General features: G+C 47.5%; 1 protein-coding gene across 1 annotated transcript in view; it reads left to right on the top strand.

Moving 5' to 3' along the window:
• Positions 1 to 4,662: 4,662 nt before the first annotated feature.
• UBAC2 (UBA domain containing 2) overlaps positions 4,663 to 16,177 on the top strand; it is an 873,507-nt gene continuing 861,992 nt past the window's right edge. The window contains exon 1 of the mRNA XM_086934381.1: positions 4,663 to 4,870. Within this exon, the coding sequence (XP_086790507.1) occupies positions 4,840 to 4,870 (31 nt within the window). The 5' untranslated portion in view covers positions 4,663 to 4,839. The remainder of the gene's footprint in view (positions 4,871 to 16,177) is intronic.

Raw genomic sequence — 16,177 nt, 5'->3', positions numbered from 1 at the left:
CCTGCAACCACCTAAACAAATTAAGCTAAGGTTAATTAGCTGTCCTGCAATGTATAATTTGTTATTTTCTAACCGAATATATCATAGAGGATGCCATTCTTGGTATGGGCTCCATCCAAGCTTACTTGAAATGCACGGAGGCCCCATGCTGAGAAACAAATTAGTCTATTCAAGCTGTGCAGAAACCCGTACTAAATGTACAATTCACTGAAAAATACAGTATTTTGTCACTGATCAAACTACACAAAGGACTGTCAGCTGCCAAACGGTAAACTACAGAATGTACTGACAGCAAGACCTCCAATGTCAAACGCTACAAAAATGGTGTCACGTTTTGCATTATTGATGTAAATGGAGAAACCTTACCGAAATGTTAAGCCATTTGCTTTCTGAAATGCAAGGAATTGAATTGTATTGCATTTCTTGGTAAGCATTTGCAGTTTGTGTTTATTTTACCTCGGTTGCAATGCAAGCAGCTTAGATAAAAAGTGCATTTTGACAAGCCAACAAGCAAAAACCCACGGGTACCATGGTATACGTACGGTCAAGGAACACGCTGGTTTAAATTGGAACTGTGTGACAGAGGATAGCCATATGCAGCAGCTCGGTGAATGGGAAGAGAACATGGCGTGGAGTGTGGCACATGAGTCAGTGTGTGGATTTGTGTCAGGACCTCTCACACACTAACAGCTGCAAGTTGAATATACATTGGCGACCTGGCTGTTGCATGTCACAGACAGAAGAAAGAAGAAAATGGCTAGCTCGGTGAGAAGACAAGGGTTCTGTCACAGCTTCCAAAAGGGGCCTCATAGAGCAGCAGGAGCATGGCTGGTGTTTTGCGACAGGTGGGTACATTGAGAGTCTTTGCATTTGGTAATTCATTGATAAATGAACAAAGTAGCAACACAATGGAAATTCCAACAGAAACAATACATCCGGCTAGTGCCTTGAGATGCAGGCTTGCATTAACAATACCAGAAAGCTCTCAGGTGAGGTCGTCCGTGGGTCACCCACCAGTATTAAGCCTGATTCCAACAGCCAACAAACTACAAAAGGATAAGACTGTGCAGCAGGCCGCCTTTCCAAGCAAGTGTCTTGAGTACAGTCGGAGAAGCAATCAGGATCATTTTCATTCCGTCTCATTTTCAAACAGCGTTTCAATCCATTTTTTGAAGCACTTGAAGGTGGGTACTGTAGAAGGAGTGTGCTCTTTCTCCCAGGTTGATGTTTCAAAGGCTGTGCAAAACAGGTAAACACAGAGGTGAAGTAAACGACAAATGACAATCAGTTGAAATACAATGTCAATTTCGAGAGGGGAAAAAAGACAAATGAGAGGGAAGGCCATCACTTTCCCCTTTGGAAGGCATGCTCCAGAAACAGAGGCCTTTTAAAGTCTGACTTATCTGCATTGACAGCAATGCTGCCTGGCTGCAGGACTCTGCGGTCAGAGAGAAAGAGTTTTTCTATCTGTTATTTTAAAACTATGCTTTCAATTTCTACCTACATTGTGTCCAATTTTCTATTATAACTCGTGACTCAACAGTCAGAACACTAGTCTTAAAATTCAGCATTTTAGGGGCAAATGAGCATTTTACAACAGTGTCGGGCTACCCTTACTGGCAGCATGGCATTACCAGAAGCTTGAAAAGGGCAGTGTGCTGGACAGTCTTTTTTTTATCCTGTGGACTATCATATTACCAAACAAAACAGCCTACACACTGGCCCTTTCAAGGTTACCATCTGGCAGTGTCAGGCTACCCGAAAAACCAGTCCGACACTTCCTAGAAAACCGCAGGGTAAATAGAAACCTGGCAAACTGAGTCGACCAGGAAGAATTATTTGTATGTTGCTGGAAAATCCCGCGGTGGGAAGTGTTTTTCTTTCCAATGTATGTGTCAGTTTTTTCTTCTGAACTTCAGAAGCCTTCGTCTTTCAGTAGCAATTGATCACCTGTGTGATCCGCTTAGCAGCAGAGCTGCCTCCTGCATACCAATGTGAGACTGCAAAGGCACAGCAACCTTCCTCATTCCCCGTGCTGTTTTTGCACATCATTTCCCGCCACCACAAAATCCAACACCCAAGAAACCTGAAAAGGAACCGTCCCCAGGGCATGTGATATGTGTTCTTTCAACAACAACCTCTTGAAAATGAAACCAAACCAAAACACCTCTAAAACATCACCCAAGCCTACTGCAAATTCCTGCTGACCACTTATCAAATGGAATCTATTAGATCTTGCTAGCTTTAGGGTTTGTGCCAAAGAAATATGTAATGGACCAAAGCTGACCAGAGAACGAAATGAGGCCATTTAACTGGTTTAGTAATAAAATACTACATAAAAACAATAAAACACATGAATTAACCTAGAGGTGACTGGCAATGAAATCGAATTTCTACCAGAGGTAGACTAATAATATTTATAATAATCATAATGGCAACAATGTTAACACTTGAAATGATCCTATTAAAAGTGATACCACTGCAACCAAATACTATTTTTACATAATAATAATGTTCTTATTGTTTTGTTGTTACATATACTATTCATTATTATTGCGGTAACACTAGTACTAACAGTAATATTAATATAATATTCAACATCCTAGTCATAACAGCGAGTCAGTCACCTTTATCGCTTTCAGAAACATAAAATTATAGGCAATAAAATAATATTAAGAAAATAGGCATAATTCTTAACATGGATTCATAGTGGCCAATATTAGTGCTGAGAGTAACGGGCATTGTCATTGTTGAACTTGACAGAGCAGGGATTTGCATTTTACCCCAAAGCTGGGCAGCACAATTACTTATTTCATTTTCCTCAGGTCCCCTCGCCCCCTGTCGCTCACCTCTACCCTTCCCAATACGTCTCTTTTTATCGCCACATTTGACTTACCAGGTGCACTGATCCCTGAAGGTCACGGCCGGGCCCGCCTCAGGCTGCCTCGGAGCTCAGCGGGTCAGACCCTGGTGGGCTCCCCGGCGCCCCTCGCGCCCTGGCCCCCTCGCCTCCCCCTCAGATGCCGTGGTCACAATCCACATCCCGGCAGATGTACCAGAGGATCACGTAGAGGATGAGTAGAATGGCGAAAATGAAGAGAGCCACCAGGATAGCCTTGGTCACAGGGGAGATGAGGGACTGCATGTCACCCGAGAGGAGATTACTCCGTAATTACCACAATTAGCGCGACGATGGGGATAGATAGCCCCCGCTGGCACCGCCGCTGCGAGCCCGGGCTACGACCTGTAGCGCATCCGCATTGCTTCGTGCCAACTTGACGGGAGCGCGGGAAGCGGGCGTCCCTGTCCCCCGTCCGCCGAGAGCCAAGGAAAACAAATAAACGACGCCCCATAGACGCAGGCACGCCGAACCCACCGTGGTGCCCGTCAGGTGGAACTCCCCAAAATTGGCGGGCTAAGGCTGTTGTTGCGTTGTCGGTGCAAATAATCCCGGCAAAAGAGCCTCGCTGCTCCCGTCCCCTCCGGCTCGAGAAAGGCCGAGCGGACCAAGTGCGCCCCAACTTGACTGGAAACACAGCGAGCCCCCGTCTGCGTTCCCGCTCAAAGCCATTGAAGGCGAAGTGCGCAGGGGGGGCGAAGGGGCCTGACAGGAGACGCCGGAAAGTTGCAGCCGCCGAGGTTTCCTTGAGGCTGTCCTTTGTTTGCGGTGCCCCCTTCGTCGGTGGCATCAATGCCGCGGCTCCTGGCTCGGGAGGGAGTCTCTCGCGGCTCGCCTCAGTCTACCATCGTGTTTGTGTGTATGTGAGTGACGGAGAGGTCCACTGACGTGTGTGGGTAATTAGGAGTGTGTGTGTGTCTGGTGGTGTCTGCAGCGCAGCCTCGGCTGCAGCTGCAGACTGGGAACCAGCTTGATTAGTATTCTGCCCAACAGTGCCGACCGGTGCTGTGTGATATCTGGTAGCTCTCCCACAGTCTTCCTACCACTGTCCTGTTGGCCAGCTCCCACGGCTCTTCTCTGGCCATGCCCCCTCAAGGAGTGAGACACCTTAGCATGGGCAGACAGTAGCAGCCCCGTTCCGTGCAAAGCTGCTGTAATACTAAATACATATGTTAAATGTATATAGCGCCCGTTAGTTAGCGTCTCTGGGAAGCGCAGAATGGGCTCGATTTGTTTCCCTTGCCACCCGCAATGATCACAGATTAGCGTATTACTCGCGGCAAAGAGCCCCAATGCCTTGTTGTTTTTTTTTTTTTGCAGTTTTATATAGCGCGAACTCGACTCCAAGGTAATGGAGCGCTTTACATGAGCACCAGTTACGTCACACAAGGACACATTCACTTATTGGTAGGAAGATTAAGTGATTTGCCCAGAATCACACATCACAGGATGGTGAGTCGACGCCGAGACTCGTCCCTGGTCCCCAGCTCCACCGTCGGCAGCTCGGACCGTTAGGGCACATCCTATATATCAATATCATTAGAATACTTCGGAATGCACCTGCTTGATGCCAGGACACTCCCTCTTTAATGTCAAAGGGATCATGACAAGCGGGACGCCTTCTTTCCAGTAACAACACTAACACGAGGCTTTGTAAAATTCATTCTAAATTACTCAAGTGATCAGCAGTGCCCGCTAGGTGTCGCTGCTCCCTAAATCACGGCACCCACGCCTCCTTTGCGTTTTCCTAAGCGTCTCCGACTGGCATATTTTTGGCCCCTACAGGCCGCCTTAGATGTCAGCCTTTGACCTGTAACTTTCATTCTAATGGAGAGTTTTCAAAAGCAATATCTGTGCAGCTGCCCAGAGTTTTAGTTGATGTTTACTGTGCAGTACTTTTTATGAAGTGGTAGAAAAAGAGGACGCGCCTTTGCAGAAGTATGTTGACAAGTACCGGCTCGAGCGGTCTCTGTGAGTACCAAGTCCCTATTTGCATTTCTCTCTCAAGCACTTTTACGCCATTGCACTGCCTGATCTCTCCTTCTGTACAGCCTTCCCACTGAGATATTCTTCCTATAGTTTTCCTCTCTTCCGTCCCCTCGCCTTCCGGTTTGACACGTCCCTTCCTTATTGACTCATTCTGTACATAATAGAATGCGCTTGGGACCCTTAAGGGAAGGCTGGAAAGCGCAAAAGAAATACTACTATACAATATTCGTAGACTACTGCAGAAGTCGTCCTTTGTTGTACCTGCTGCAGTTAAGGGTTGCTGCGTACAAAACGTTTATAGCTCATAAGAGGTTAAGTTGATTCTATTGCTTAACTTTCTTCGCCCCCACCTGCCAAACATAAAACCTAATACAGCTCCTCTCCCGGTGGAACCTGCAACCCTCTCACCCAGCCCCCATTGCCAGGCAGAGACCAACTTGGTGGTGGTTGGTATTACAGAGGCAATCTCGACTAGGTAGATGGTTCCACCTATGTTAGCGTTTCACTTTGTTGTATATGTTTTTGATATTTACATTTTATAGTGTTGGCATTTTCTACTTGTAAGTCTGAACTTATGACTGCCCTGGTATACTTAGTCTCTCCCCAGATTCCTGAAATGTGTGGCTAAGCTGTAGCATAACTTACAAAGGGGGTTGGGGCACAGACCTGCAAGCACCAATACATTATTGAATAAGCAGCGATTGAAACGGGTGTCATCAATTAGGGTGACTACCCCACTCCAGTTGAAGGCTTCCGTTGTGAGCCTAACCGCATTCTGGAAGTTATAGTTGTGTTTTCCTTTCATTTAATTAAATGGACAGCTGAAGTCAGTGATTTTGTAGGTTAAATAGTTCAGGATTGGGGGCAGTGTCTGTAATGACCTGGAGTAAGGTGGTCACCCTTGGCTCGATCCATCTGGATGCCATTATTGGTCTGGATTGTGACCAGTTTGTACACATGTGCTGACTTGGTCCTGGTGCGATTTGCTGTTCCCAGTCAGCTTTGTTTTAAGACCAAGAGAGCTGTTCGAGCTGGACAAAATACAAATGCCTCCATAAATGGCCACCATCACTCCTTTTGTCCATTGCTTTGCTCTTGAACAGTACCTCCTCGCCAAACCTCCCTGTCACAGTCCTTATACACATGATCAAAAGCTCCTCCCCGCAGACATCCCAAGCTGAAACTACCCTGCTCCCATCCATACCCTCCAGGCCACGCCCACATCCTGCGGCCCATAACCCTTGGCCTTACCTTCTTACAGAAAATGAAGGAATGTGTAGTTCCTAAAGTGAAGGAGTGTGAAGGAGACTTCAGGTCTCTTACGGATTGCCCTCACACACCCCGGAGGATGTCTTGCCTCATCATAGGGCGTTTTGCTCTTCGTCGGGCTGGCGCTGCAATGCCCGACGGGCACCCGAGGAGGGGCTGTTTGCTGGAGATATTTTTAGATGAAGCCGTTGGGTGTGTGAGGGTATGTGGACAAGGTAGTGAGTGAGTTTGGTGAATTAAAATAGGTCTGTTACTATCCTTAATAATGGATTTTATTTAGAGGGTGTACTAGCCTAACAAAAAATAAGTGTGCCCTGTCTGGAAGTAATGACCCTACAGGGCCTATCTAGTGAGGGTGGTCAACATGTTTCTTGCCTTATAGGCCCTAGCGGTTCTTGCGGCAATTCGTCAGGACCGGTGTATTAAAAGTGAAAGAGAGGGTACTCTTGACTCTTACACTACTGCCGCGCTGGTGCAGTGCATCATTGAGTGCGGTGCTGCCTGGAGTCAGGGCAAATAGCCTGAACTTTGGAGACCTGTCGAGAAATGAGGAAAAGGGTAACCTGTTAGACCAAAGGTTGCTGGTCCCGTGGGGACCACCAAAATCCTGGTTAAGGTGATAAAACGCCATTCTTCAAGTGCCCACACAGGTCATTTGGTAGTGGAGGCAATCTGTAACTGCACAATTATGATCTCATACGGCCAGATCTGTATTTGTAGTCCACAGAAAGAGTACATGGGACAAATATGGTGCTCAAAAAACGTACCAATGAAATGCGAATTGGGGAGGTTGTAGCTTGCCAACCACAAGCAAGTTTGGGCATGAGAGGACAATTGTGAGCCGTTATGCCGGGTGTGGAGAGTGGTAAATTGTATCGCCAGGGCTGCCGTGCCAATGGGGCATGCTAAACACTTAAGAATAATTTGAGTGATTACTGTGGCTCAAGTCATTCAAAGTGTATTTCAATGTAGACTTACCGCTGTGTGTCATGGCAGCATATGTGTCGCCGGGAATATATATCATCCCGTAACATTATAGCAAGGCTTAGATGAACAGTGCCTCGAAATGGACAGTTTCTTAAAATCACATAATCAACACAAATACGATTTGCCAAAATATCTATGGTAATGCCCCAAATCAGAGGTCCAGTCGCACGCACACTCACCCAGGTATTGTGGGAACAGTGCAGACGGGGTCAAAATGACAGAGCACTTAGTTGCTCGGTCCTCTGGAAAAACGAGCGAAAAGGGCCAGTTGGGTTAACCATAATTAGGGCTCCCGGTTTTCCGTTTAAACAGATTTATACATATAAATACAGACGGAAAACAAGTTTTCCTTTATCTGTATTTATATATAAAAACGTGAAAATACTAGTACATTTTGCGGCGCTGCTGTGCTCCAGCAGACCAGCCTACAGTAACAATGCTTTTGTTGATGCCCTAGCTCCGCTTCGCCCCTCGAGTGAGGTCTTCATTGACGTCAGTAAAATCACCCCCCCAACCATCTGGTGTCTCCCCCTCCTTAGAGGGTTAAGAGGTGTCAGCCCGGGCTGAGACAGCTTTCCGGGCAAACACACAGCCACACCTGAGTACTTCACAGGTCTTTGAAAGACCAATTACTTGTTAATGAGGCTTTGTTGTTCTTACGCCCCTTCTTAGAGCCCCTGCCTCTTTAGCCTACCAACTTTATAACGAGGGCCTGAGTGCCCTGGGGGCACACCACACACAACCTAATGCAAAACAGAGGCTGAGACAGTTCAATCAATCAATCAGTGACACTTATAAAGCGCGCTACATACCCGTAGGGTCTCAAGGCGCTGAGGGGGGGGGGGGGGAAGCCGCTACTGCTCGAACAGCCAGGTCTTCAGCTTCTTCCTGAAGGAGAGGTGGTCTTGGGTCAGGCGCAGGTCGGTCGGGAGGGAGTTCCAGGTCTTGGCGGCCAGGTAAGAGAAGGACCTTCCTCCTGTAGTCGCTCTTCGGATGCGGGGGACGGCGGCGAGGGCGTGGTTGGCTGATCGGAGGTGGCGTTTGGGAGCGTAGAAGTTGACTCGGCTGTTGAGGTAGCTCGGGCCTTGGTCGTGTAGGGCTTTGTGTGCGTGGGTGAGGAGGCGGAAGGTGATTCATAACAGTTGTTATGTATGTCTTAGCAGAGCATCCTTGCAAAGCAGGAACACATGAGCCATCTCAGCCAGACACTGGTGGCAAGAAGTCGAAGCAAAGAGATCAGGAACAGGATTAACAATTCAGTTCCAGTGAGACATCGAATTTCCATAAGGACTGCAAACTTGCAAACTTTCACGAACTTTAAAATACACGCTCTCCCAAAACTCTCCCGTGTGCAATAACAAGCCTGGTATGCTGAGCTGAACTAAGAGAAAAGTGCCCCGAGCTGACAGGGAAAAAATATGCCAGTTTACTGAAGAATTAGCCCCCCCCCCCCCTCCCCCCCCGAAACTTTTATTAGCCCCCCCACCCAGAAAATACAACCAATAAATACATAACTAAATAAAGCAAGACAAAGTAGTCGCAAAGTGGCCAGATTGGTTTTATTTACACTCAACACATTAGCGCCACCTTACAGAGTTTGCCAGTGAAGCGCTACTTTTCTTTTCATGTCGTTTGCTTTTCAAGCAAAAACACTAATTGATTTCTGAATAATTAGTGTAAAAGCGTTAAGTTGTATTCCCTACAAGTGTTTGCTTTTTCCCAGTATGTTGTTAGTTTTTTTTCAGGCAGCATATTACTGTACTCTAGTGCATGATTGTAATTGAATTGCTTCCAGGTGTTTATAGCGGGGCACAATTGGGCTGTAACTGAAGGCAGTGTGAGTTTCTCTCAGTGGGACAGTATGGAGTTCAGTGGGGAAGAGGATGTGGCACCCTGCGGATGACAGAAACTGCAAGGCTCTGAGACAAATGGCTTGTCAAAGCACTTTTAAGCATATTTGGGACATTCTGCAAATTCAAAGTCTTCAGATGAATGCATAGTGTTGACCAATAACAACGGAGCGCATGTGTGCATTGTCAATTTATATAAATGTGGAAAAATACTAGCTGTAGCGTCATCTTTTGCTTGTGGCAAAAATAAATGTGGATAAATACAGAAAAAATGCCCAAAAAATAAATATGGATAAATACAGACGGAAATGGCAAAAAAACAAATACCATAAAACCAACCAGGAAATTATAGGCCCATAAGTCTGATTGACTGCATTCAGAAGGTTGTGGCAAGAGTAATTCTATGCAGAATGCAGATATGGATGGACGACTTCCATATTCTCTCAGATTTACAAGCAGGTTTCAGACGAGGGATTAGCACAGTGGACCAGGTGTTAAGGTTCATCCTCATATATTGGCGTACTGTTACTTTGGGGAAAGGGTCTATCTATGCAGCTTTTGTGGACCATAGGTCTGCAATTGACCTAGTACCGCGTTCAAAATTGTGGCAAAATCTTGTAAAGTTGGGTATGCCACAGGAAATCCTGGCCTTTGTGGTTAAATTGCACATGGACAACTTCGCCCAGGTTAGATGGGATAATGCAGGTCATACTACTGAAAAATGTCCGGTGGGTGCGGGGACGCACCCCTGGGTTAGGCAGGGGTGCGTCCTCGCACCCACCCTTTTTTCTATCTATATTAATGGGGTATAAGAATATTTTAAAATTGCCCCACTGATGCCCCTACCTTAGGTGGTAAAAAGATCCCACTCCTAATGTTCGCCAATAACACCATTATCCTCTCTAAGACACGTCAAGAGTTACAACGTGCTTTAAATAGGTTTGAAGAGTTGTGCAGATCATGACTTAGAGCAAATTGAGATCTTTTCTTATTTGGGGGTAACCCTAGACAAACGGATGAGCTGGAAGCCGAAAATTGACTGTCTTGCGATCCGACATGCCCAAATTTTGGGTGTGCTGCTTAGGGAGCATATTCGCTCTTTTACTAAACCCATATCTCCAGTATTGTACATTTACAACTCTAAAATTAGTGCTTCTATTTTATATGGCTCCGAGTTATGGGCCCATGTGAACTTGGAGCCTTTGGCGGTGGCACAAAATACATTTTTCTAGTCATTGATGGGGTTGCCTCAATCTACCCCTCTGATTCCCCTGTTTCTGGATCTGGGGTGCCACTCCATTAGACATCTAGTTTGATATAGGCTATTATTATACTGTAGAAGGCTTTGGGGTGACTCCTGAACTTGCCATCTATGCTTCGGCTGTCTTAGAAATTCGAGACACGGATGTGAATAATAAAATTGAGTGCTTCAGGAGTATTAAAAATGTCCTCTATGAATTCGGTATGAATCAACTGTGGACTTTCCCAGTTGGCAGCCCATTTCACAGCAAAATAGAGCTCAATACTGGCATTTGATCTATTCCAGGCACTTTGCATCTTCCAGCAGTCCATCTTTGTCTAGCTCCTTTCTCCAAACTAAATTCAAACCCAAATACGAACCGTACTGTGATCTAATCACCTCATCTCATGATAGAAAACTTTTCCACCAGTTCAGAGTAGGAACCTTACCCACAAAGGAGTTCACTTCTGAGTGGTCTAATTCATATCCTAATTGCAGCGATTGCCCGTTTTGCTTGGGCCGGGTTGAAACTGTGAACCATATGTTATTTGCTTGTCCAGCGTATCGCAACCCGAGAAGACGCTGGTTGAAACCAGTGTGCTTAGTTCTGGGGACAAGGGACCACAGTGAAGCCTACAGATTATTTAAAACGGCATTGGATGGCCCCCTTGTGGTCGCTCTAGCCAAATTTTTGGGCTGGGCATGGGTGATTCGTTGGTCTGCAGGGAGGAACAGATAAAACTCCTCCATCTGTTTAACATTTATTTAATGTCTAGAACTTGTATTTCTACTTTTTACTTTTGTATGACGATGTGCTTTTATAAAAACAAATAGATGCTGCTCTTTTGGTTGCCACCTTGATGTGTTTTTTTAAAATGTACTCAAGTATTATTTATTGTTTTAACAATGTTGTAACCGATCAAGATACTCATTGTAAAGATGTATAATAATAACATGCAGCAGGTGTGCTTGATTAAACTCGTATTTATTTGCATACAAGTAAATCAGTTCCGAGGAGCGCCGGCCGGCGCTCTGCTCCGTGCAGTAGTCAGCGCGCTAATGCTTGCGCGCTCACCCGGCGCCAACATGGCCGCCGTGCGTCACGTCGACGTGACGTGAATCAACTAGAACGCTACATATCTCCCCATTTTACCAAAACCAAGTACAGTCACTTACACTCCGTAGTCTAGTTCAAAGTCTCGAAATCTGGATGGCCTTACGACTTGCCTTCCACTCCTGGTAACCTTACCAGTGTTCTCTCGAGTCCCTTGACTCTGCGCTCCAATATCTTCCATTCCTTCGCTCACCGCTCCATCACTGTTCGTATTTCCTCCCGACATGTCCACCTCAGCTCCTTGAGTCTCGCTCCCTTCTTCACCTTCTCGCGCCTCCTCTGCACTTGCTCCATCACCTTGCTCACTTCCGCTGGGCCTACTTTCCACATCCAAGTCATCCATGTCTTCACCTTCCATGTCCCTTCGTCCCCATCTCAATATCTTGTTGCACCGGGCCATGCGGTCCTGGGACCACACATTCCCATCGCTCAGCAGAGCCGCTCGATCGTATACCTCCTTGACTTGCATCGGCTCGCTATACTTGCTGTCTCCTTTCTTTTGTAGAGTGGCTAGCTTGACTCTCACCCACTCTCCCTTTTCCAGGCCAGTCTCTTTCACATTCCTCCGTTTGTTGTAGTGATCAGTGTAGATAGTTTGTGCTCTTTCCAGGTTGGTCCTTACCACAGCAGGGGACCACTCACTGGTTACCACCTTCTCCTTCCAGATCCTGTTATCATGCGTGAAGGGTTCAAGTCCTCTCAATATTTGAAACGGGCTGTACCCCGTGCTTGTGGGAGTTATTCTGTAGGCCCACACCATGTTCTCTAGCGCCTTCTCCCAGTCTTTGTTGCTGGATATGGCCGCTTGTATGGCCCACATCACTACTCTGTTAAATCGTTCTACTAGGCCATTTCCAGCTGGGTGGTAAATTGCTGTGTGTTTTGTGGTGATGCCATTTCTTACCATGAACTGCTTCCATCTTTCCGACTTGAATTGTGGCCCGTTGTCGCTTAAGATGGACTTGGGGATTCCTTCCCTGGTGAACGTCTCAGACAAAAACTTCAAGATGTTCTCAGTGTCCATGGATTCGTTCACTTTTAGCTCTGGCCACTTGGAGTATCGGTCCATGAGGACGCACACATACTTCTGTGTGCCCAGGTCATCTAGCACAGGTCCTAAGATGTCTATGGACAGCTCTTCCCACGGGTTGGAGGGATTGTCGAACTTTCCAAGAGCTGGGCGTAGTGGCCTCAATGTTTTGTCGGCTCCTTGACATTGTGGACACTCCCTGACATGCCTCTCTGCTCTTATGTCCATACCTGGCCACCAGTAATTTTGTTTCGATCTGGCCTTGAGTTTCCCTATGCCCAAATGGCCTTCATGTAATAAGTCAAATAATTTGTTGATGAGGTTCCTTGGGGGAATCACCTTGTCTCCTCTGTAGATGAATATCACCTTGTGTCCTACTGACAGTTCCTCCTTCACTTCATAATATGGTCTAAGGTTCGTCTTCACATTTCTCTTGTCTGGCCATCCTTGTATGATATGCGCCTTCACTTCCTTGATGTCGGTGTCTTCTTCATATGCTTCGGTCCATTCTTGTTGGCTGATTAGTCTCTCTTGGTCTTCTATGAGAGCTACCATCTCTCCTCTGTCTGCAGGGTCTTCCTCTCCAGGCTCCATGGCTGCTGCTCTACTCAAGTAGTCCGCTACTCGGTTCTTGTTCCCAGGGATGTACTCCACGTCGTACCTGAATTCTAGCAACTTCAAGGACATTTTGGATATCCTGGGTGTGGGGCTGGCATGTCCACACGATGTTAATACTTTCACCAACGGCTTGTGATCTGTCTTGAGCAGGAATCGGGTACCCCACAAGAATTGCCGGAACCTCGTCATGGCCCACACCACCGCTAGCATCTCCTTCTCGATGACGCTGTATTTGCTTTCGGTATCCGTCAATGCCCTGGATGCGAAGCTGATGGTCTCCATGTCCCCTCTTCCTCGGTCTTGCATCAGTACAGCGCCCAGCCCTTTGTCACTGGCGTCGGTGGTGAGCACTGTGGTGCCCGGTGGGTCATACCCCTTGAGTGGTATGGCTCCTGAGACCTCCTTTTTGATGGTTTCAAACTCTGCTTGGGCTTCCGGTGTCCACTGAAACGCCGTGCTCTCTCTGGTCAGCAACCTCATGTTGTAGGTCTTTGAGGCAAAGCGTACTACAAACTTACTATAGTACTCCGCCATTCCCAAGAACGACCTGATTTCTTCCTTGTTCTTGGGGGGCGGTGCTTCAGCGATGGCCTTTACATTTTCCGCCTTTGGTGCGACCCCTTGTTGTCCAATTTCATGGCCTAGGTATGTCACCGATTGCAGGCCCAAACGACATTTAGACCATTCTGCCGTAAGGCCTTTGACTTCCAGCGTTTGTAGCACTTTATCTAGTTTCCGGTCATGATCCATCCTATCACACCCCATCACTAGGATGTCGTCCTGGAAATATTGGACGCCCTCACAGTCTCTGAATAGTTGGTGCATCATCTTATGAAAGACTGCAGCCGCCGAGGCCAGTCCGAACGGCATGCGACAGAACCGATAGCACCCAAACGGGGTGATGAAGGATGTGAGGCTTTTGCTGTCCGGATGCAGTGCTATTTGGTGGTAGGCCGAGGTCAAGTCAATAGTGGAGTACCACCTCACTCCTCTGGTCTTGGCTAGCATCTCTTCGATTCTGGGAAGGGGGAATTTCTCCACTACGATGTTTTTATTCAGTTCTCTTAGGTCCACACAGAGCCTGACCTTCCCGTTGGGCTTCATTACGACTACTAGGGGCGCAAGCCATTCCGCACAGGTGATGGGTTCTATTATGCCCTTCCTCTCCAATTCTTGGAGTTCTGTCTGGACTGCTTCTCTCACTGCTATGGGCACGTTCCTCACCTTGTGTGCAACTGGGATGGCTCCTTCCTTAAGCACGATCTTATGTTGGAACTTTTCCATTCTGCCCACGGTGCCTCCAAACACTTTCGGGTAGTTCTTTTTCCATCTGTCCATGTCCGGCCATTCCTCCTGTTCTGTGAGTAGAATTTGTTCCTTCCCTCCGGGGTCTAGTTTTATTCCCAGGTCACCCTGGTCTAGCCATCCTAGGACAGAGGGTCCTTTTTCCGCGCCGTATAGTTTGCACCATGCAGATCGGCCTCTGAACTCGAACAACAGGCGTCGGAATCCCAACATGGGAATGCGATCGCCATTGTAGGTGACTGGTCGAATGTCTAGTTTCTCCAATTCTGGGCCCAGCTGGGGTTGGAACTCTACTTCCCATACTGCCCGTTGAATAATGGTAAATGGAGATCCAGTGTCTGCCACCACTGTGATGCTGATGCCGCCCATGGCCATGTCTAGGACAGGTTTGGTTGATCTTTTCCCGTCCACACTTAGTACCTGGTCGTAGATGCATAAGACGGTGACCACTTCTTCTTCTGGGACTTCCTCCAGGTCTTCGTCACCTTGCTCGACATATTTCACCATTCCTTTTTGCTGTTTCTTCTGGCACACCTTCTCGTAATGGCCTGTGATCCCGCAGTGTAGGCATTTGGCTCGGAACGCCGGACATCTCCTGTCATGTGCTTCATGGGACCAGCTTCCACACCTGTAGCACGTTTTCTTACTCTCGCTGCTCGCCTGTTTCCCTTGCCATCTGTTGGTTCCTTTGGTCCCTGGTGGCTTGTTTCTTTGGTCTTTGCGGTGTTCTTCTTCCTGTATTCTGTTCACCATGGTTGGGGTGGCCACTTCCTTCTTGGTTGCGTTTGCGCACCGCCGTGCGAGTTCCGCCCTCTTAACAATGAGCAACACATCTTTGAGTGTAGTGTCGCCACTTGCCCACAGCTTGTCTTGTACATTTGCGCTCGTGGTGTGCATGACAACCTGATCTTTAATGAACTCGTCTTCCCACAGTGCGTATTTGCACGTGGCCGCCAGTTTTCTCAAGGCCGCTACATACTCTTCGATGGATTCACCCGCCTTTTGTTTCCTTTGCTGGAAATTATACCTGTCCACTGAAACGCAGATGGTGGGGCGATAACGTTCATCTAGGTCTTCCACTGCATGCGCATACACGTCGTCGTCGGTATCTTCTCTTTTTTTCGGTACCAAACTCTTGTAGATTCTGAGTCCCTCTGGACCTAGATTCAGCAACAGGATACGTTTCTTTCTCTGAGGAGTGAACTTTTCTTCATTTTCATCCTCTAGGACCCCTATGAAATTGTCTATATATTCTTTCCAGTCCTCCCACTTCATCAGTGGATCTCCGGGCTTCGGCAGGAATTGCACAGGCGCAATCTCATACCCCGCCGGGGTGCTCATCTTCACTTCCTTGGTGTCTGTTATGTCGGTGGTTTTGTTTGGGGGGCTGCCTGGGGTGCTATTCTTGATCCCTGTGTGCGTGTTTCTCTGGGGACTCTTGGTGCTGGTCCCCACCTCCTCCACTTTGGTAGCCAGCGCTACGCCCCTTAGGCGTGGATTGCAGGACTTAGTGCGCGTGTCCTGAACTGTGCAGTGGTTGCGCTGCCTCTCTGGCCTATACGCCGCTTCTGTGATCGGCTGTGGCTCTGCCACGCTCCTCGGTTTCACTGTACCTCAGTGCGTCCTGCCGTGTCTGGATGTGTAGTCTCATCGGCTGGGCTGCGCCAGGTAGACCTTTCCTGTGTCTGGGTGGGCCAGAAGACCGTGTATGTGAGTCCTTCTGTGCCTCGTGGCTTCCACGTGGAGTCCAACCTCCTACTGTGCTCCTCGTGGTAGTCTGGTTGTGTCTCCCGACCTCGTCGCCACTGTAAAGATGTATAATAATAACATGCAGCAGGTGTGCTTGATCAAACTCGTATTTATTTGCATACAAGTA

The sequence above is a fragment of the Lissotriton vulgaris genome, chromosome 8 (assembly GCF_964263255.1).
Source record: "Lissotriton vulgaris chromosome 8, aLisVul1.2, whole genome shotgun sequence".
Lineage (NCBI taxonomy): Eukaryota > Metazoa > Chordata > Amphibia > Caudata > Salamandridae > Lissotriton > Lissotriton vulgaris.
The sequence above is the reverse complement of the archived record's forward strand: the minus strand, read 5'-3'. Positions and strand labels throughout refer to the sequence as shown.